The sequence below is a fragment of the Microplitis demolitor genome, chromosome 9, assembly GCF_026212275.2.
Source record: "Microplitis demolitor isolate Queensland-Clemson2020A chromosome 9, iyMicDemo2.1a, whole genome shotgun sequence".
In the NCBI taxonomy this organism is placed as follows: Eukaryota; Metazoa; Arthropoda; class Insecta; order Hymenoptera; family Braconidae; genus Microplitis; species Microplitis demolitor.
The window spans coordinates 15,184,079-15,206,741 of record NC_068553.1 but is presented as its reverse complement, the minus strand read 5'-3'; the positions used below and the strand labels follow the sequence as shown (position 1 = coordinate 15,206,741).

The window sequence follows — 22,663 nt, the reverse complement described above, 5'->3', positions numbered from 1 at the left end:
ATTATATTTTATCGAGTATATTTTCCTGTATTTAAAAAAGGAAATAATGGAAATAAAGTAGCAAATAGAGTAAATAGATGTTTAACAGAGGGATAATGAATGCTTCTATATAATAAAGCCTCACATTCATCAAGCTGAGTAGCAGGAGAGTTAGTAGAGTAGCGTATGTACGGCGACCCACAGCCAAACCATTAATGCCGGGTTAGTATAATTGAATTTAAGCACCAGCGAAGATATTATTTAACTAATTAGACACAGAGGTCTCGTTGACTGGGTGGCCCGACGGGAGATAGGATCAACGAGCTTACCAAGGGGCTTCCTCAGTATGTCTAGACCCGTCTACATCTACTCGGTGCTCATCACCTAGATTAGGTCTTAAGTATAAATGTCAGGGCGCGAATGTATGAGCCGCTTGGTATCGAAATTCCCGCTCATTTAGACAAATAGGTTAATTGTTCTTTGTTCTCAGTTGTAAGTGGAATGTTTTTTCAGGTATTACGAAACGGGCAGCTTCAAGGCAGGTGTGATAGGCGGCTCTAAACCAAAAGTCGCGACTCCACCGGTCGTTGACGCTATTGCTAATTATAAGAGAGACAATCCTACGATGTTCGCTTGGGAGATCAGGGATAGATTACTCGCAGAAGGCATTTGCTCGCAAGACAATGTGCCTTCTGTGTCTTCGATAAATCGGTAAGTTTTTTTTTATTTTAAAAAATTAAAAAACATTTTTGGTGAACATTTACTGAAATTTGAACTCTAGATTTGAATAAAATTATGATACCATTTATAAAAAACTTTTTTGAAAACTTAATGAGACTAGTTTTAAATACTTTCAAAAATGTTGACCTTAAAAATTATACTGAATGCTAACAAATAAAAAAAAAAACATTAAAAAGTTATTATAAATTTTGATATCTATGCTATGAAAAAAAAAACTTTAGGATCTGTTTATTGGAAATATTTGGAAATCTGAAGTTCAAGCTTCGAAATGAGTGACAAAATTTTTTACTACTCCTAATAAAGGAATGACAAGTTATCAGTTTTTGAAAAACGAAATAATAAATTTTTGAAGGGATTCAAGTAAAATGAAGCAAAACCAAATCATTTAGTCACTAAATTTAAAATGATGAAAAATAATTTTAGTGAGTATATTTGAAAGCAATCTACAATGAGAAGCAAACTAATTTGCGTGAGTATCCATTAACACCCGCGACCACAAATCCAGTCAGTTGAAATTCACCATCCTCATTGGATGGCAGTGCATTACAGATATTTAATTATCTCGGCGGGAATCGAAATAAAATATCGAGCCGAGGGAACGGGATACGAAAAAGTGGCGGTAGATAAGCCTGAAGATAAAGCTTTAAGTAGCGAGCTGATTAAATCTCGGGACATATGCGAGTGAATCAATGAAAGCCTACTCCCTTGCAAACACAGCCCACAACTACTGTCTCTCTGTTGGGCGATACGACTACAAAACTAGTAAAGTAGTAGATACATCTATTAAGTGCCTGCACTCTTACAGCTTACAGTACACTAAAGCCGTACCTTTCGCCCCTCGGGGCAAGTTGTTCAGTTTGTGTGGTGCTGATACGCTGTAATACTGTCCCACGAGACCATCACACCCTCTCGATTTTACTAACATACTACAACGGCTCTCCACCCTACTGACGTAAAAACACTTGAATTAATCGGGGGATTCCCGAAGGAACCTGCTAAAGGTCAATGGGACTGCATCAGCTTAATAGGGTACCAATACTAAAATAAATCTACTGCGAATGTTGCTATGTCTTCTTCTATAAATAGAGACACCATATACACACATAGAGAGAGGATATAAAGTATAAAGATTATTAAGCTACAAGAGCGATAACTAATCGCTCCCCTGATCGACAAAAGCATATGTCTGGTTCTTTAATTTCTCAACTGTTTCCAAAGGGTGTTAGATGAAATGATGGGTAGCACTCGTAATCTGAACGATAATCTGATGCCAATGATTGGTAGTGCTAAGAAAACAAGCTTTTGAAGACGCAACGTAACATCATTGTTACGTAGTTGGATTAAGTGTGAACGGGAAATAAGTCTGATAATATACGTTTATTTGCGTGGATCACTTGTTGAGATAGAAGAGAAGGTATGCTTCAGGTGCATGTTACGCGTGACGGACATAAAAATTGAGGCGTACCTGTGTAAACTTGTAACACGTACTTATCAGTGAGTGTGTTGAGAAGAGCTCCCAGCAATCCCTGATTCCACGATTGCAGAGGGTGGCTTGTTGCTTGAGTAACTTTACCTTCCTTCTATTCCTCTCCGCCAGGCTCTTTATCGCAAGTTTCTTTATCCCTGGCGTCTCTATCCCCCGAGCAATCCATATGCTCGAGGTATTGATCTCAAATCCGGCTGAAAGGAGATCGCCTGGAAAAAAAGTTAGCCTTTGGATACTTACCTATCTACTTGCTGGATACCTTACCTAACTTACCTTTACCCATCTTAAGACGTGCACTGACTTTTATCGTTTATTTTGTTTTATTTTCTATGTCCTTCGTTGAAGGAAAGTCACTAAAATAGCACTACTACTCCTATTGCTTTTTTATACAGTGTCTAGAAACGGTTTATCAGAGCGGTAAAAAGAAAACCGTGTTGTGATTATGTCATCTTGAATTGTTTTACCGGGTGTATATTAATCTGGTTATGGTTACAGTAATGGTATGTTTGCGTTGAGATTTATAAAACAAAAAGTGGACAGAAAAATAATGATACAGGTTTTGATATATAAGTTATTATTGTCGGAATTTCATAGTTTGTGGACGAGCCACTTATTCCGAGAGATGAGACATTGCTGGGCGAGCAAAAAATTAATGAAAGAATATATATAAGAAAGAAAGCTAGAGAGTCGCATTGAGACTTGAGGTGGTAGGAGAGATAATGGAGTGGCTATGGCGAAAAATAACAGTTATATATATCCGCCTAGTATGAAGTAAAGATAAAGTTGTCGAAATGACCGAGAGACTTTTAGATATGGCAAAAACAAGTTAGAGGAAAGATTGGACGTTAACAGTTCCGTGCTTTTTTACCGGGTGACGGTTCAATGCTATCTTGCACGAGCCAACCAGAGCTTTTTTATTTCTTTGTTGGATGTATATATATATATATATATATATATATATATACTGGGGAATCTTATTTCGATTATATTGTTTGCACGTGTAATTGATCAAGATGTTTAGAAGGGTTGAATTTTAACAAACAAGACGTTGAGTCTAGTCTGGAATCGCCGAGGGAAATTGGAGGAAATCGAAGTGAAGGTAGAAATTTTGGAAGGAAATATTGATAGGCTCGGTCTTGGTCTGCGGAGTCACGCTTGAGTAGGCGGTGCTCTGAGGTCTATCTTACATCCAATGTAAGGTAGGAGGAAAGGAGTCTGAATCTCTTTGGATATATATATATATATATATATATATATACGTGTATATAAAGTGTAAGAGAGAGTAAGTGAGGCAAGCTATCGTCTCAGAGCTCTCACCCAGGATCGATAAGAAGCTTTACACGAGGGGGTTTACGCCGCCGGTATATAAGCTCGGACCAGCCTCCGTTTCCTACTCTACTCAGCTTACAATCGTGTGCTTTCTCTCACTGGCTTCCGTGACCTATAACCCCCCATCTTTGGATCCTTACTCTGTTGCGATATTGCGCTAGAGTCCGGTTAAAAGGAGGAGAAATTACTTCCTACCCTTTTAGAAACAACTTACGGTTTCTAAATTATAACTTTCGAGCTTTTTACAACCAACCTCTTCCACACGGACCTGATATGCCAAGCATCGATATCTCAATTAAATAACACTAAATTTACTAAAAATTCACCTGCTTTGCTAATAGAAATAATCGAAGCTAAAGTAGAAATGAAAGGGAATAAAATAAAAATAAAACCACAACCCCTAGTCCATTTAACGCGACTTAATGACCAATAGACGTAACAGTTGGTATAAAATCTGTCGCTCGGAATTTAGCTCACGGGAATAGTATCAATCTGTCATCGGGTAGTTGATAAAATATCGAGGAACAAAATGGATGGATCGTTAGAGGAAGAAACACTATTGAGAGTGTTAAAGCGAGTGAGTTTTATTTTCGTCAAGGTTTTCTATCGCACGGGTCAATCTTCCGAATACACAATCCAACAAGGGTGTTCTCCATATTACTTCCATATCATTTCGCACCCCAAGAAACGGCCCGGCCATATGGCCGAGCAGAGTACCAACCAGTTCACCGTCACCAGACCCGCCGAGCTGTAAGAACTAGCTCGGCTATAAAAATCTAACAATAATAATGCTTCCTCCAAATCCAATATAAAAAATACTGTTATAATAATAAAAAAGACGTAGTGTAGTAGGTCGCTCCTTTAATGCCACTTTTGGCTTTCCGCTGTAGCATCGCTTGAACACCAGCTTATCTCCCCCGTTCATCTTATGATGCTGGTTATTAAATTACATCCCCATAAATAACTCCCTTACCCCGTACGATCTAAATTATCATTATCATTATTGTCATTGTCATTATTATACTAGATATGTATCAACCATTTCGTTCAATGGTCACTTGTCATCCATCAATGCGGCGTTCTTCTGCTACCCAGAAGGACTTGTGCCCGACAAAAGCCAACCTTCCAGGTAGTCCCGAAATGAAAAACTTTTGTGTTGATTCGGTGCTTGGTGCTGCACTTCCAACCGGCAAAAAGGATTGATGCTGTTTCACGCTGTAAATTAATTTTGATAAAGTGTGCTTAGTGTATATATATATATATATATATATATATATATATATATATATATTTATAGTATGAATAACGTTTGGACAGGGTAGACAATAATGGTGATATACGACTGCACCCATATCACTGAACACACGTCGAGACAATATGGTAGTGTGTATAACCATTCCGGGTGTTGGTTGGGCTTAGAGCAGCCATATTTGCCGAAAATCCCTCTTCGCTCATTCGACGGCATCACCCTCGTGCGATACTCGGGGTATGATGGTATTCTCAACAGCGATTTTGTTGCTACTGCAGCAGTAAGTCAGCTCGATGATGGCGCGTATCCATAACCGTGCTTTGTGTTCTAGGTAATACAATTATTACCGCGTTTCATCATACCCTACAGAGTTTAAATTAGCTTAAAATTAAGTTACAATTACTGTTGTCGGTTCCTCTCCGGAATAGCTATACACTATGTATATAAGCTACACACTAAAAACCTCCCCACCAGCGTGTTTGCGTCCTCGAGCAAGTTGGCGGGACGGCGTCAAGCCCCTGGGTATCTCGAAACGTCGGGTTGCCGTGGAAACGTCAGAGGACAGACGGAACCGCGATGAAACCGGATGGTCGACTACTACTACCACCCTCTTGCTCTGTCCTCCTCTCGATCTCGGGCTCTCACTCACTCCAGAGCCTGCTGTATATGTCGTCGTATAATACGCGTCCCTTTGTCCCTGAGGCTGTGAAATTCACGGAAGCCACCGGAGAACTCCGAGCCAAGTGTTTCGCATCCCTTGGACCAACTTTTCCCTCATTCGCTGCTGAGATACAACCCAACTGAGGATACGAATAAGGAGAACAAGGGCTCCAATTCATGGCGGTTCTTTTTGGGGTTACTCAGATAAAAAATAAAATATCAACAGAGTGAGCAAGAGCGGTTATTGATATCCGGCAGGATCCACAGCTCAGACAAAGACAACGAGCTGAATTTAAACCCTGCCATCAAGTTACGCTCTGGCATGTGGATATGATATAACGGTATTGGTTGTAGCGGGAAAATGACGGCGTCAGCTAGTCCCACAACTCATCTATACGGTTTAACCAGGACCACGTCGAATTTAGCTTCACCACCGCATCTACGATAAAATAATGACATTTGCGAACATGCCGCGTTCGTTATATTGCAACACATCGCGTATATTCTGGAAAATCGTTAGACACGCATGATAGCCAGGCCTGATTTCACCTCCTGTGTACATGTATATACACATATTTATACCTTAAAAAAAAAAAACAACATAAATTTTCAGTCACAGACTTTTCCTGCGCTCACATTACATACATTATAGTCCACATCCAAGGGATACTGAGTCATGTAAAATGCTTCGACATACGGCTAAATTCATAAGAACAGGACCCTCTAACAATGGGAGTAAGTCGCGTCATAGCATAATGGAGGAAGATAGTCATGGGGGCCTTTTTAGAACAGGGCCCTATTTCTATGAGTCTGGGTCTATGTCTTCATCCATATTATGATACCCATGTATATCTATATGTTTATAAATCGTGTGTTACATTGTGCTTAGCGTCGTGACTGTTGACTCGGTGGTGCATTGTCAAGAGGACACCTTTTGTGCTGGACCGTGGATCGCAAACAAACATACCATCGAGGACCGTTCCGTCCTGTACGGTGACATCTACGATAATATACTCGTCCTCCGTCGGAGTTAATACAGTTGTGGGTATTATAGAGACAGCAGCTGCTTCCCATACAACAATGCTATATAAAACATTCGGTCTTTGTCCCTTAGTTGATTTAATAATAATATAGTCATCCCTCAATAACATAGACACTTAATCAAAATCCCTACACCCTATATTGTGGATCGACCAATAGATTATAGATTTTTCATGATACTGATGATGAATATCCTCACTAAAAATCGTTTAATACCTAATATATTATTAACTTAATATATACCATATTCGGAATACCGAATCCCGGTTTCGGGATTTAAAGCCTCTATTGTCCTTGGAGAATAAGTTACGTGAATCCATGTATAAGAGTCAGTATCACGGATACATTACCATTCTATCTTGTTCGCTCTTAGTATAGTTTTCTCTCAGTACTTTGAGAGAGGTGCTTTGAATATACACCTTTTCCAGCTATTGTAAGGCATGGTACACAATAGCCAAGGAGCAAGTCCCGTATTGTGTGTCTCCAGTCTACAGTTGTTCTAGAATTAAGGAGGAAAGAGGAAGAAGGAAGAAGGTACGAGGGATTGCAGTTTCTGTAGGTGGAGTAACTGAGAAGCTGTGGTATGGTGTGGGTCCTTGAAGCCGTTCCGCCGCCAAGTTACGCTGAGGACTACTCGAGCATCTGTCCGTAGAACCGCTAAATTCTCTCTTGGATATTCTCTTCTATTCAATGCTTTCTTACTCCCTATCTCTGTTACACGGTTACTTCCTAGGTGACTTCCTCCTGCTTATCCAGGATTACAATGCCGCTTCCATAATAAATGTATTAACACTTCTGAACGCTTAACCTTTTACCACAAATAGGAAAGTTGGATCTTCAATGGCTGAGCTTATTGATGCTTTTCTCTGATATCTAATTTTACCAAATAATCCTGGGATTTTAATCCGACGGAAACATTTTACGATGTAGAAGTGAGCAAATGAGCAGATATATTAAAGTATATAAAACAAATGCCGAGTAGCGAAATGCGATAAAGTTTGCGTAGAGGTAATTTTAGTATAAAGTTTTATTCGCAATAATTTAGCTGAGGGGTGGAGCAGAAATCGAGGTGGCCCCGGGGAAGCCTGAATAGCTGGGTCATATATTTGATGGGATCCTTGGCATAAAGTTGAGCATAAAAGTAATGCCAACATTAAAGTTTGTGGTTCCAGAGGCAAAGGCAGAGGCAGAGGTAGAGAGAGGCCAGCCCTTAATATTACGTTGCTCTCCTTTTTCCCGAGCAACTTTATGCTTTGGACCCTGGTTTTTATTTCATAAATTTTATTATATTTCGTCGAGTATTTTGTCAGTTTTGTCAACGCTGACGTCGAAAATACGATTGATAGATATTGTGGGATGAATAGATTCTGGATCGTGTGCACGTTCATTCGCATTTTAAATTTACATTTATTTGTCTCCAGGGAAATTATATAATTGCAAGTAGAAAAATATATTTAACGGATACGATACATGTAATTATGTTAAATACGTTTTTTTTTTCATGTTTGATTGTTAGTAGAGAAGGAAAAAATCTTTTTTTAAATTATTGCTGATAGTTTGCTAAGTTTTTATCTATGGGGAATAATTCAAATTCTATTGGGAGTGAAAATTTATGATTTGAAATTTTTTCTCTCAATATTCAGGGTAGAAAATTATTTATAAATAAATTCTGGGGAAAAATGGATAGTATTTCTTAAAAGGAATGTCATAATTTTTTGTTACGTTTTTGAAAATTTCCATAAATTTTTTTCTAGTTTTAAATAAAAATTTAAGCATACGCATAACTTGATACCATAAATAATTTTTGAATTATTAATCATTAATTAAAAAAAGTATGCGTACTTATTCCAATCAAGTTTTTTACAGTTTTAATCAGAAATAAATTAAATTTATTATTTAAATAGCACTTGACTTATCACAGCGGCCATCTGTCGAACGAGTACTGATAGATTATATCATATGGTTGCGCAAATATATGAGAATATTATTTATAAATCTAGTTTGCGGAGGCTTATATCATTGCAATTAGAAACTTGTTAGACTTGAAGTCTATGTCAACAACAAAATAACACTAGTATTAAATTATATAAAATATATCCAGTCGCTGACCTTTTCAGTGCATGATAAGTAACAAGTGTAAATGTTTATATTTATTTTAAATAGAAAAAATTCCCTCGGAAACAGGCAATAAATACTATCGAGAGTTATCGGCAGATCTTCATGAGCTGATGAGCACTCTGTAGCCCACAAAATCGATATAGCCTGTGCTGTACTATACCAGGAGTAAGATTCCCCCAATTTAGTCAGAGGCGTGTCTGCGATAAGGATCAAGACTAATTGCTACGAATTACCGAAGGTGCCGGACACTGAACAAAACGAGAGAGAAAAAGGATAACCGGGTAGACTGAAGAGTGAGAGGGTTTATACAGAGAGCAAAAGAGAAGAGGACTTGGCAACAGGTGTCATCTGATTGATCGCCGTCGCTGATGTCGACCCCCGGGTTCTCGTGATTACCTAACACCGCAACACACCGTGGCCTTAATGTCTCAACATTACTAGCTATGCGTATCCCTGCTCAAATTGACCAAGTGAAAATCGCAAAAAACCTCGGCACATAAATTTTCCAACACAAATGGTATCCATTTATTTTGCTGAATCCCTGCGGAAATTAATCCATAAAATTTTACTTACAATTAATTATTGATTTCGAATTTAAATTCTGGCTAAACTATCAAAGATAAGACAAAATTTATAAGGGACAATTTTATAGGAAATATAATTTTTCAGAAAAAATGTCCTTAGCAAATTTTGCGTTAACCCACTAATTTGTATGCTACGATCTTTTAAAGTTCAAATTCAGTTTCGGTAAAAATGCATAATTTTGAAAATTTGAATTCAAAGACAAATTGCGGCTAAACTATCAAAGATACGACAAAATTTGTAATAAATAATTTTGTAGGTAGTTAAATTTTCTACAAAAAATGTCTTTTTCAAATTTTGCGTCAACCCGCTAGTTTATATGCTACGATCACTTAAAGTTCAAATTCAATTCTGGTAAAAATGCATAATTTTGCAAATTTGAGTTAAAAAACCAATTTTGACTAAGCTATTGAAGATACGATAAAAATGAGTCTCTTTAATTATATACTCTATTAAATTTTTTTACAAAAAAGTGTTTTATCAATTTTCGAATAAATTCAATATTTGAAACAAAATTTTCGTTGCACCGGAATTTAAAATTCTGGCTAAACTACAGAAGATACCATAAAAATCACAATGAACACTTTTATAGAGTATAAAATTATCTATAAAAAAGATATATGCTTATTTTTACATAAATCCATTACATCGACGTTATTAATTCTCAGTCACAAAATTAAAAAAAAATTTCTTGTCATTAATAAAAGCTTATACTTTTAATATATATAAATATAGGTATGGTTACATAAATTTTAGCGTCGTCATCAATAATCGCTATTAATAAAAGAACAATATGACAATAAATAAACGGAAGATGAGTATTATAATCGAGTTATAATAATATCGATAGTTAATGATCCAAGTAATTTTAATTAATCATCTTATCGACATTATTTAAATTTAACTTTATTATGTCACAGAATCGTGAGGAATAAAGCTGCTGAGAAAGCTAAACATGCGCATCAACAGCAACAGGCACAACAACAAGGTCAACCGGGATCAGGAGGTTCGGTATCGGTAATAGCTCACGCTCCAGCAACCGCTGGTGGTCATCCCGCAGCAACAGCTCCCAATGCTTACAGTATCAGCGGAATACTTGGTATTCCTGCACATCATCAGGATCCTAATGGCAATAGTATCAAAAGAAAACGCACTGATGATGGTAAATATTATGTATATTTATATATTTTTTAAATTTTCTAGAAAAGGGGTGAAGGAGAGAGCTTGAAAGTTTTATAATGATAACTCTACTCAGTTCTCGGGCCAATATTAGCGACACAAATTTATACTTTACGTTGAGGTTATCAGTCAAGCGTTGGCGAACACGTGCCGCCATTCATTCCCCTGTCATTGCGTGAATAACCACGAGACCCAAAATATTCACGACGACACGTGACTGTAGTTGACACACCACGCAATCTCACACTATAGATCATAACGTTTTTACTCATTTATTTTATTTTTTTGCTCGCTTGCTGACGTTTTGCATTTTTTATTTAATCAGAATTATTTATTTTTAAAAATAGAAAAAAAAAAACATTTTTTTTTTATTTTTTCAATTTTTATGATTTATCTTTAGATTTGACAGGAACGGGAGTTTAAATATTAGTCTGTAATTTTTTTTAAATTTATTGTCTAGTCGATGCTTCAGTGAATAATTTTGAAAATTAATTTTTTTATTTTAAAAATTCAAAATTTCAAAATTTATATCCTTGAATCTACTTGAGCTAGAGATTTTAATTAATGCTTCAAATTTTTTCATAAATGTTAAAAATCAATTTTTTAATTACCGCAGTCTGTTCTTTTTGAAAAAATTTTTAAAATTCGTGATTATAATTTCAAAAATTCATATCTTTGAATCTAATGGACTAAAAATTTTTATACTCAAAAGTTTTGTCATACTTTCACCAACAATGAAAAAGAAAAATTTTCATATATTTTACTAACTTAAAAAAAAAAAAAAATATTTTTGTCTTTCTATAACAAAAACTGTCAGGAATAATTTAAAATCCGTCAAAATATTAATAAATATCACCCACTCTCAAATTACAACTCAAAAAACTTCATATACATCTATATATATGTACATTAAAAGATACATATATCGACTGGTATCCCGACAAAGTCACACGAGGAACGATGTACATCGGTGTAATTTGATATAATTGGATTATGAACCGTGATATGTGTGGTTGTATATGAGAAGTGGTTTACCAACGTTATTACCACACACACAGAGCCATACACACGGTGAAAGCACTCAATGTACTTATATATATATATTATATAGCACTCTCGGCTCCCCTAATCCCCTCAAAAGCCGCAGTCGAGGTTCGAGGGTGTAGGAATGCATTAGATTATAAACTTCACAGACCACAACTTGGTGATACTCGTAACGATGCATTAGCTGCTTATAATTGTATGCCTTTTCATGTCTACTCACTTTAATCTCTTACCCACATTCCCCTTTTTTATTTTTGGTTATCCTCAATTCGTATCTACTCATTTTCATTCTTTATAATGATATTCATTTCCTTAAATCGGTTTTCTGGCGAAACTATCAAAGATATGATAAAATTGATCAGGACCAATTTTGTAGGAAATTAAATTTCCTTCAAATAATGTTCTTATCACTTTATATATAAACCCAATAGTTTATGCACTAGAGTAATTTAAAGTTTAGCATTAAATTTTAATAAAAAAAAAAAAAATAGTCAATTATGTCAACTCATCTTTAAATTCAAATTGTACCGAAACTATCAAAGATATGATAAAATTGATCAGGACCAATTTTGTAGGAAATTAAATTTCCTTTAAATAATGTTCTTTTCACTTTTTATATAAACCCAATAGTTAATGCACTAGAGTAGTTTAAAGTTTAACAGTAAATTTTAATAAAAAAAAAAAAAAATAGTCAATTATCTCAACTCGTCTTTAAATTCAAATTGTACCGAAACTATCAAAGATATGATAAAATTGATCAGGACCAATTTTGTAGGAAATTAAATTTCCTTTAAATAATGTTCTTTTCACTTTTTATATAAACCCAATAGTTAATGCACTAGAGTAGTTTAAAGTTTAACAGTAAATTTTAATAAAAAAAAAAAAAAATAGTCAATTATCTCAACTCGTCTTTAAATTTAAATTGTACCGAAACTATCAAAGATATGATAAAATTGATCAGGACTAATTTTGTAGGAAATTAAATTTCCTACAAAAATGCCCTCATCACTTTTTATATAAACCCAATAATTTATGTGCTAGAGTGGTTTAAAGTTTAGCATTAAATTTTAATAAAAAAAAAAAAATAGTCAATTATGTCAACTCATCTTTAATTTCAAATTGTACCGAAACTATCAGCAGTACGACAAAAATATTCTGATACAATTTTGTTTAAAATTAAATTTCCCATAAAAAATACTCTCTTCAATTTTTACATAAACCCCAAAAGTACTCACTTATACTCAAATTTATAAATTAATCCCTTATCTCTAATTTTTATCTAATAATAAATAAAATAAATCTCTGGATTAATTTCTCAACAAAATAATTAAAAAAAAAAAAAACGCAACTTTTTCATTATAATTTATTTCATTATATTTTCACTATTATGCAAAAATATTCAGTAGATCTTAAAACTCGAGACTAATTAAATGCGACAGGTTTCTTTAACTCACTTGGAACGAATAAATAATCTTTACGCTTTCTAATCGTGGTTATTGTTAAATAAAAAAAAGATTTCACTTATACCAGATTGCCAACTTTTATTTTATCTATCTTTTTTTATAATATTTTTTTTCAGCCGCTAAATAAAAACAATAAATTTATTTTCCATATTCCTTGGACTGGACTTTATAAATTAATTTTTGTAAAAAAAAAAAAAGAGAAACTTGACGTGATGATTATTTTGTCCAGTTATTTATATTAGATATTATAGAGAGATATCTATTTTGGTACTGAGTATTTTAGTGGACCCTACTGAAAATAGTTACCCTTGAGATAGACGAGGGGGCTGAGATTCACCCCAAAAATCCATTATTACCCGTGTATTGTGTTGCTTAACATTGACTCAATTGCTTTCGAATAACAGTATGTAGTATGTAGTATGTAGTATGTGCTAGTACAGTAAAGAAAGATGAGAAAAAAAATAATGCAGGAAAAGTGGCCCTTTGGCTATCGAATTATTCGATTTACTGCATGCTCTTTTTGGGGATATGACCTTATATTTCTTTTTATATTTATGTATATATATATATATACTCTAGTTCTCACCCTAAAATATACTCTAACGTCATCATAATAATAATTATTCGGACTATTGTGTGATGTATAACTTTATGTAGTAATCATTCATCCGAAGAAAACAATTTTTGGACGGAAAATATTTTTGAAGCATTGAATTGATTAGACGGGATTAAAGTATAATTTATTTTGAAAGGTGGATTGCAGGAATTGTGAAAAATTTTTAAGTGAGGCTTAGATGAGTGCATGAAAAAAATGGAGACCAAAAATGTAAGAATTTTTATTATGCTACCGGCCAAATTTGAAATGGGAAGTTGAGTCGTCAAAAAAATTTTATGCTACACTATAATTATTAATGTGAGCCTTTAGAAATTTTTTATTTTTTACTATAATTCCTTATTTAAACAAATAGTATTTTTTAAGAAAAAGGGGGAGGGAAATGGAGTACTTAGGGAAATACTAAGTTTTCAAAGACTCAAATACGCTAAATCTTTTTGTTTTTAATGATATTCAAAGTAAAAAAAAAAAATTGCAATTGCCGTTAAAACAAAAAAATTTTCACTTCTCCGGGCCAAATGGGACACCCCAAAAAAGGTGAAGAAAATAAAATTTTTATTGGTTTTTATTATAAAACAAGTCATTAATATTTTCGACTGACACTCGATTTTTGAAAAAGTTTAGCGAAAAATATTCAAAATAATGCTCAATTATATTTCCAAGCGATTTTGAAATTAAAAAAAAATTTCTTTGAATAAAATTTTGGCGATACTTCATTTTGCCCCCCCCCCCCTCCGTTTCCCTATAATATTTTTTGTTGTGTAGCATAATAATTTTTTAGCGAGTCATTCCATGTTTCAAATTTAGTCGACAGTATAATAAAAATTCTTAAATTTTCTAAGCCCATTTTAGCTGTAATCGAAGCTTTAAAAATTTGATTTTTGAACTTTTGACTAGTTTAAAAAAAAATGTATTAAAATATCATGAGTAGATTTTGAGAAAATTTTTTTTTCATTTAATTTAAAATGAATGCGAATTTTAATTTTAAAATTTCCGTAATTTTAATTATTATCTTAATTTTGATTAAAGTTATGGACATTTATTCGTTTAAATTTTTTAAAACCTCAAGTTACAATTTAAAAAAAAAATTTATAAAAATCTTGACCGGTTTTTCGAAAAAAAAAAAAAAAATTGTAAAATTCAAAAAAAAAATAATTATGACAATGAAGATAGCAGACATTTAATAATTTTTAGATTTTTTTTTAACAAAAAAATAAATGTTAAAAAAATATTTTGAAAAATTGCACTTATAGTTTATGAAATTTCCGACATGTGCATTTTTTTAAAATATTTTTTTTTTTATTATTTATGTTAAAAAAAATTTTTTTTAATTTCAAATCTGCTAACTTTATTTACTATCATAAATAATTGAGTTTAAAAATAGACTAATCATTAAATATTTGTCGAGTAATTAATATAAAAAAATATATTGATCTAAAAAGTGAATATAAATCCAAAAATAAATAATCCCCGGAAACCGAAAACAGAATGAAACAATAATTCGCGTAGAACAGTAGGATTAATGCAATCGATTAAATCGTAAAATTCAAGTGTGCTCATACATACCCGATCCGAAAGAGTTTACACATAACAGTTTGAAAGAGGCGTAGTTTTAGTTCGTAGAGCGCGTAACGGACGCGGGATTTTATAGCCGGGTGAAACAACCCCATAGACAACAGACTCGTCGGACTGGCCCTCGAGCCCGAAATTCAGTTGATGGGATCGTTCGCAGTACGGAAAGTCAGTTGACCAGCCGGACAATCACAACTTGACAGGGCGCTTTAACGAGCCCTATGCTAGCACCCTCTCGTCCTGGCTCTCGACATCTCTCACCCCTCAGTCCTCATTTAATTATTCCGGATACCTCGTATGCGCTTGGACAACTCTCTCTTCTCTTCTCTCTTTTCCACTCAGCCCACCTCACCCACACCCTCATCCTCATCCTCACCCTTCTCTCTACTCCCTCGTCGAAAATATACTCGTCCCACGTGTCAGTATATTAAACTGTTGGGATGGTCACAAGATAATAAAGACATTTAATAGAATCGAAATTGTTTCTCTATCTAAAAATCCCATACAACTTTACTTATATATATTTTTTTTTGTTCAAGATGACAATCGCGATCACTTGAGTGATCATGCTGAAGATGATCTAAAGAGACAGAGGAATAATTACAATGGAGATCAATTGTATTCAAATGTAAGTATTTCATTTTTGAATAAAAAAAATTTTTTTTTGTTTTTAAGGGAAACACTAGTGTGATCGCCTGAAAAAAAGATAATTTTCGGTCATTTTTTTGAAGAAAACTGCATGAAATGTTTTAGTGTTTCGAGGATATATTTTTGGATATATAATGAATGCAAGATAAAATTTTTGGACCAAAAAATTCAAAATTCACCGAGTTATTCACAATCTCCCGCTCAAAAAAAAAATCCTCGCTGCAGTGATAGCGACCTTCGCAGTACCGAAAATCAAAAAAACCAAAAAGTTTATTAAATTAGAAGGTATTTTCCGTACTCTGGCCCTCGGGCTAAGAAAAAAATTGAAATTTAACAAAATGGCGGGTTTTTTTAAAAAAATTCAAATTTCGTGCGGATATAATTCATAAATAATAATAATTAATAAATAATAATTTCGATCGAATAATTTGTCTTCGAGTTATAACTGCAGCAATTTTGAAAATGTATTTTTGAGAACTGATAAGCGGCCGCTCCAGATGGCTGTAACTCAAAAGAACTATTCGAGATATGCAGCAGAAATCGTAGTATCTTATTTTTGAAGCTGGAGACTATCGAAATATGGAAAAAAACCGATTTTTTCAAAATTTCACACTAATGGTCCCCTTGATTGAACTTATGATTTTTGAGCCGAAATGAAAGTTAATGTTGATGGTAATGTTAATGTGTATGTGTTCGTTGCAGCTATGGTCGAGTAAATGGAACATAAAGGACGAGCAGAACAAGCTACTGAACGAGCTCGGGGGTGCTGGTGGTACCGGAAACAGCGGGACGACGGGCAACGGAGCTAGTGGGGGAGCAAACGGTGGTGGCGGTGGCGCTGGGAATAATACCTCTGGTTACTATGAGCACAGTGGATTCCCCGGGAACGCTATTGCCACCTCGGCAGAGCTGTACGACTCTTTAGGTAGCATCAGTACCATGACGCAAGCGCAAACACCCCACCTTTATACCCCGCCCATTGGGGGTACCATAGGTGAATACAGCGTTTTAGCATCACCCCTCATCTTAAAACCTACTGCATTCCTACATATACACTGCAAATTCTCAACTACATATGAAAATTTCATATACATCTGCTTTACTTTTTACTCTTTACTTATTTACTTTTTTTCACTTGACATTTAGACTCTCATTTTTAAATCGACGTACGAACTTGTAATTTTAATAGGATAGTTTTTGGTTTTTATTTAAAGTCGATGTAAGAATTGAAATTTTTTTCTTTGATTAAATAAAAAATTCGGAGTTTAAACTTTTAGGTTTTTTTTTTTATAAATTTTTAGGGAAATATTTGAAAATTAGTCTGTTGTATTGGATTTCGATATGCAGATATTGAAAATTAAATCGAGTTTCGATTCGAAATATAGAAATTAAAAATAAATTGATTTGCTAAAGATTATAAAAAAAAAAGTTGATAAATTTAATTTGATAATTTTCAAAATGAAAAATTCCAATATCGATTTATCAGGCAATAAAATATTGTAATTGATATTTTTAAAAATTTATAGTAATCAATCTATTGAAGTAAATTAATCGATTTATTCAAATTTTATATATTTATGTATACATTGTTTATCTGATTAATGGAATATTTGTAAATGTCAGTCATCGGATCTAAATTTGTAACCAAAAAATTTGTTTATCGATTCTATTTACATACTTTTTGTCTTTCAACATTTATTGGAAGTAAAAAAAAATCTATAAGATTATTTTCTAATGTATACAGTAGTAACCATTGAGTACACGAAAGAATCGAGCCGTGTAAGTAGTAAGACATCTCATGAAATTCAAACTCTACTATCCCAAAATAAAGATATTATAAAAACTTAGGTATATATAGACATCAATTGCTCACTATTCTTCTTAATGTTATCTATCTAAATAAAAAAATCATCACTTTCCCTCTGAACATTTATTTTTCACAAAGAAAATTAATAAATAATAACTTTCCCAATTAAAAAATATACACAGAAAAAAAGGATTTCTTGGCGCAAGAAAAATTTTGCTCTGAAAAATAAAAACTAAAATTTTCTTAGGAGTAAAAATAATTTCTTGACACGAAAAAATTTTTCTCACTTCAAAGAATTTTTTCTTGGCTCTTAAAAATTTCTTTTCACCCAAAGAAAACTTTTATTTTTAATTCATACTGCAAAAATTTACTTCGGGCGAGTAAAAATTTTTTGCTCCAAAAAAACCTTTTTTTCTGAGTACTGATAATTTTCGAGAAAATATTATTATATTTATTTTCAAAAATTACCCTACGTTTAAGTGATCATAAATAAAAAAATATATTTTACAACTTTTATTTTTCAACTCCAGGGTAATTTTATAATCCTGAAGTTAACAGACAGTTAAAAGTTTTTGAATTTTTTTTTCGACACCTTAATCTAAAAAAAAAAAAAAACTTAAAATATGCACATGTAGAAAATTAATAATACTATAAGTGCAATTTTTTCAAAATTTTTTTTTGTTTAATTTATTGTTTTTAAAAAAATTCAAAAATTATTAGAAGTCGGCTAATTTCAGTATCATGTAAATTTTTACCAAAAATTTTTTTTATTAAAAAAAAATTAATATATATATCTATAATTACAAAAAAAAAATTTTTTTAACAGGTGGTACATTAACACCATTGGCACCGCTCACAATGCAAGAATTAAAATTAAGCCAAACATTGGACGGCACCAATATGTCACCTTACCACACAACCGGTAAGTTTTGATTTTTCAAAATTTTTCACTTTCAGAATTAAATAAAGAAAAAAATTAAATACTAAATGTGCCTGCTTGTGTTACCATTTTTCATAAATTATCTCGTTACATTTTTTGTCATTTTAATTGATCGTATAGCTTCCAATTGTATGTAAAAATTACTATGCAAGTTTTTTTTTTTAAAATTACCATGAATGTAAATGTAAAAATAGTTTATTTAATTAGAAGCTTGATATGAATGTGTGTTAAATAATGCATGAAATAACAGAAAGCAGTGCCGTTGCTGTATCGTACGTGAACGTAAGCGGTGGAGCCGGTGGTGAACACAGTCCACCAGTGTCTCTGCAAAACGACGGTAATGTTACTCCGACAACTCCTAATACCAATGGAGGCGATCCCGGATTGACTGTTTTGCAATCGCCTGTTTCGCAAGCCCAAGTTGCATCCTCGATACCTCCTTATTCTACTATGCTACCTAGTTTTGGACACTATGCTACAGGTTAGCCTGATTTATTTTTTTGTTATTTAAATGTTGAAATTTTTTTTATTTATTAATGTGCCTGTGTTGCATCCGAAAACAAATAAACCGAAATTTCAATAAAATTTGATTATTAATTAATGAATTTCTTTGTTTAAGGTGGTGGAGATTACGCATACAGTGCAGCATATTCACAATACTCAAGTGCACCGTACACTGGTTATGGTTATGGAGCAGCTACAAGCGGGTTGCTCAGTAAGTAAACAGTGAGTATAATAAAAACCGATTAGATCAGGGATCGTCAGCAAATATTCATTTTAATTTAGGGTAATTTATAAATTTTCAGAGACAGATCGGTAGTAAATTTGTAAAAACAAACAATTTGATATTAATATTAACGAGTAATTTAGTTAATTAGTACAAGAGTAAATACAACATTCGAATTTTCCCTGTGAAAGCCTATAAAATTAAAAAACACTTCAATTACTTTGATCATTATGTTAATAAATAATAAATAAATTATTTTTTAATTAGAACCCGTTGAAGAATGCAAATGGATAAATTTAACGAAATGATTTACATAACGACGAAAAATATAAATATTTGTAATATATACCAATGCCGTTAATATTAATAGCAAACATTTTTTTTTAACCGTATTCCCAAAAAATTTTAAACTTGATTGAATCTATGTATATCTAATTTTGGAAACTGTTTAGATTTGTGGCTCCACCTATTTTTGCATGGAATTAATAAATTTTGTAGGAAATTACTTTTAGATAAATTCCAGCAGTAAGTGCGTAAATGCCGATCTAATATAAAAATTATTTTTTTAGAAAATTTTTCGGTATGAAGATCGGAACGTTTTTTGCGCAATGAAAGTGAAAAAATTTCATGAAATTTCACTGCTTAAGGCTGGGCCGTACTAAACGAATTTTTGAATTTTACTTTTCTTTTAATTAATTAATCAATTGTCATTACAGAAATTTTTATAGCTTCCGAAAAAATGTGTAAGACAAACTTTTTCGGAAGGTTTTCATCATTTGAGTGACGTAATTATTCCAAACGTAATTAGAAAAATAAAATTCGAAAATTCGGTTAGTACTGCCCACCCTTAAGGGTAACTTAAGGGGTAATTAGGGGTGGCTGCAATTTTCGGCTAACATACTAGTATATGGAAAGAATTTTTGCATGAATATTGTCATGTCGTTTAATAAAATAAAAAATTAAAATTAATAGCCTGAAATTTCTATAAAAAATCTAAAATCATCTAATGGCATTATTTAGAATGACTTAAAATAAATATTTTGAAAAAAAAAAAAAAAAAAAAATTATATTGTGTGAGAAAAAAAAAGGAACAAATTTAAAATTTTAAAATTTGAAATTAATATTAGTATCTAAAGAGATAAAGAGATCGTACTTTTTTCCAAGCATATGTTTGTGAACATGTAAGTTGTCGCGCGAGCAAAATAAAAGACATTTAATAGAAGTGGAATGAATTAAATTATTACTCTACAGTTTAGAGTAAAAAATACTTCAATAGATTCAGAAGTTTATTCGAGTTACAAGTAATTTTTCATCATAAAATCAATGAATTTAAAGAAAATGGTATAGTGGGGAGTAAACATTAATACATGTAGAGTAAAAATTGGTAGATTAAGATGAAATATTCACAATAATCTGCTGTTAAAAAATTACTCACTAGTAGAGTAAAATATTGTCTAGCGACATTATTATTTTTTGGAATAGCTCAGGATTATTCGAAATAGCAGAGTGATTTTCATCAAGAAATTATCTCCGGGTACATATGCAAAACATATCAGAACTCTAGATTCAAATTCAGATAGATCTTTTCACACCCTGCCGTCTTTCTTACGGTAATGAATAATGATATTTATTATTGAAAATGATTCAATTCAGTAAATCTGTCAAAGCACCGATTTATTGACCCTAATTTTCAACTAGTAAGGATCTACAAATTGTAATTTTGGTCGAATCAATCCGATTTTCATCAATCTGCCATCAAACTCAACAGATTTAGTGAATTTACTTATGAATGCTAACATTTAACATCTTTTAAAAAAGATGGAGCCCTAAAACTAAACAATCCCTCAAGTTTTCTTAAATTTTAGATCTATATTTATATCACTAGATCTATTCATTTATTAAGAATCAAAATTTTTAATTTTTACTATTCGATAATTTGCCTTTTTGAGTTTTCCTTCACTCAAATTTACTCAGCAAACAATTAAAAATTCAAATCCCGGGTAATTTAAGACGAGCGTAGGCACCGTAAATTAATTAAGTATCGATTAACTAAATAAGTAGCATCGCAATAAATATAATTACTAACACATTGTCTGTTAATGTCAACAGATTCAACATATTACTACTGCAACGGGGATACGCTGGCGTCATCCCACAACAATTCGCACCACCAGGGTTGCAACGGTATCACAGACACCAACAGCGCGGACGTGGCAAGTCGCTCGCCTTTGGCAGCAACCAGAGCAAGTAGCGGCGCGAGTGCTGCATCACCAACTGGCAGTGCCTGCACCAACAAACCGGATCACGCTTCTACCCCTACGGATTTGTACCTGGCTTGATTCACTTAATAACCAAGTGTTCGTTCTCCATATAAAATTTTATCAAAACAATGAACTCTACTTAAAAAATTTTGAAGAACGGGCGCCATATCATTTAACCAATTGAAATTAATGACTGATCTCTTGGGACACGAATTTAAAACAGATACTTAACAATAATAATAATAATAATTAAAATATTATTTTTAGAAACGTGTCTCAATAAATACAGACGTCATCGGAAATCTATAGAAACCACTAGGTAGTTTAATTTATAATTTAATTATAATTTTTATTAATAATTTATATTATTTTACCCAAGTATTTAAATTTTTAGTTGTCATCTTAAGTAGTCAAAAAAAATACTACAGACTACAGAAAACAGACTACGGTAGTTGGAATTAATTTAAATTGAAATGTGTTTAGTAAAAGATGTAAAGTCGTAAATGACAGTTTTAATTTTTTTTAATTTTATTTGATAGTAGACATAAATTATGAGATTAATGAAAAAAAAAAAATCATTTATCAACGTACTTAAGAATATTGATATATATATTTAAAGTAAATAAATATATGTATAAATATTTTGTAGAAAACCAAAGACCATGCAGTTTAAAGATGATTTTTTTCCGCGATTCACGCGGCTTTTAATTGACTTGATAGTTTATAGTTTTAAATTATAAAGTATAAATTGTAAATACTGAATTTTACTGATGATTGTAACTGTAATTTTAATTGTAATGATAACATTGATTAATCATATGTAAGTTATAAAAAAAAAGACATGAATTAACAGTGAGATAGTGCGACTATTAAATGAAATTATTTAAGATAAAATAGTGTATGAAGTCTATATATGAGTAATTTAATTATTTAAATAAAAAAAATGTAGGGTAAGATAAAATGCGGTCTTGCGGTAGTGTACAAAGTTAAATTAGCTAACAGATAAATTTAAATTTAATGGAGAAACGATAAGATTGCAATGTATGTCGATTAAATATTGTTTATTCGTGACAAAAATCTGTTTTCGTAAAATAGTATTAATTTTGACAATTTTTTTATGATTTTTTGAGTTTAAAAGTCTTATATGATGATCATATGAGCCGAATTTATTTTTAAAACTATTTTGACTGATTAAAGATCATATTCTAACCATATCTGATAGGT

At 32.4% G+C, this 22,663-nt stretch overlaps 1 protein-coding gene across 3 annotated transcripts in view; it reads left to right on the top strand.

The window, feature by feature from the left end:
• Positions 1 to 21,900, top strand: part of LOC103571554 (paired box protein Pax-8) — a 99,737-nt gene extending 77,837 nt beyond the window's left edge. For 2 of the 3 annotated variants that reach the window (XM_053741790.1, XM_053741789.1), the window contains exons 5-12: positions 493 to 690; positions 10,106 to 10,347; positions 15,596 to 15,684; positions 16,407 to 16,698; positions 18,338 to 18,433; positions 18,702 to 18,932; positions 19,071 to 19,166; positions 21,288 to 21,900. In XM_053741790.1, coding sequence (XP_053597765.1) covers positions 493 to 690; positions 10,106 to 10,347; positions 15,596 to 15,684; positions 16,407 to 16,698; positions 18,338 to 18,433; positions 18,702 to 18,932; positions 19,071 to 19,166; positions 21,288 to 21,517 — 1,474 coding nt within the window. In that variant the 3' untranslated portion in view covers positions 21,518 to 21,900. Of the gene's footprint in view, positions 1 to 492; positions 691 to 10,105; positions 10,348 to 15,595; positions 15,685 to 16,406; positions 16,699 to 18,337; positions 18,434 to 18,701; positions 18,933 to 19,070; positions 19,178 to 21,287 lie in introns of all 3 variants that reach the window. The other variant, XM_053741791.1, reaches the window with a different exon arrangement.
• The last annotated feature ends 763 nt before the right edge of the window (positions 21,901 to 22,663 follow it).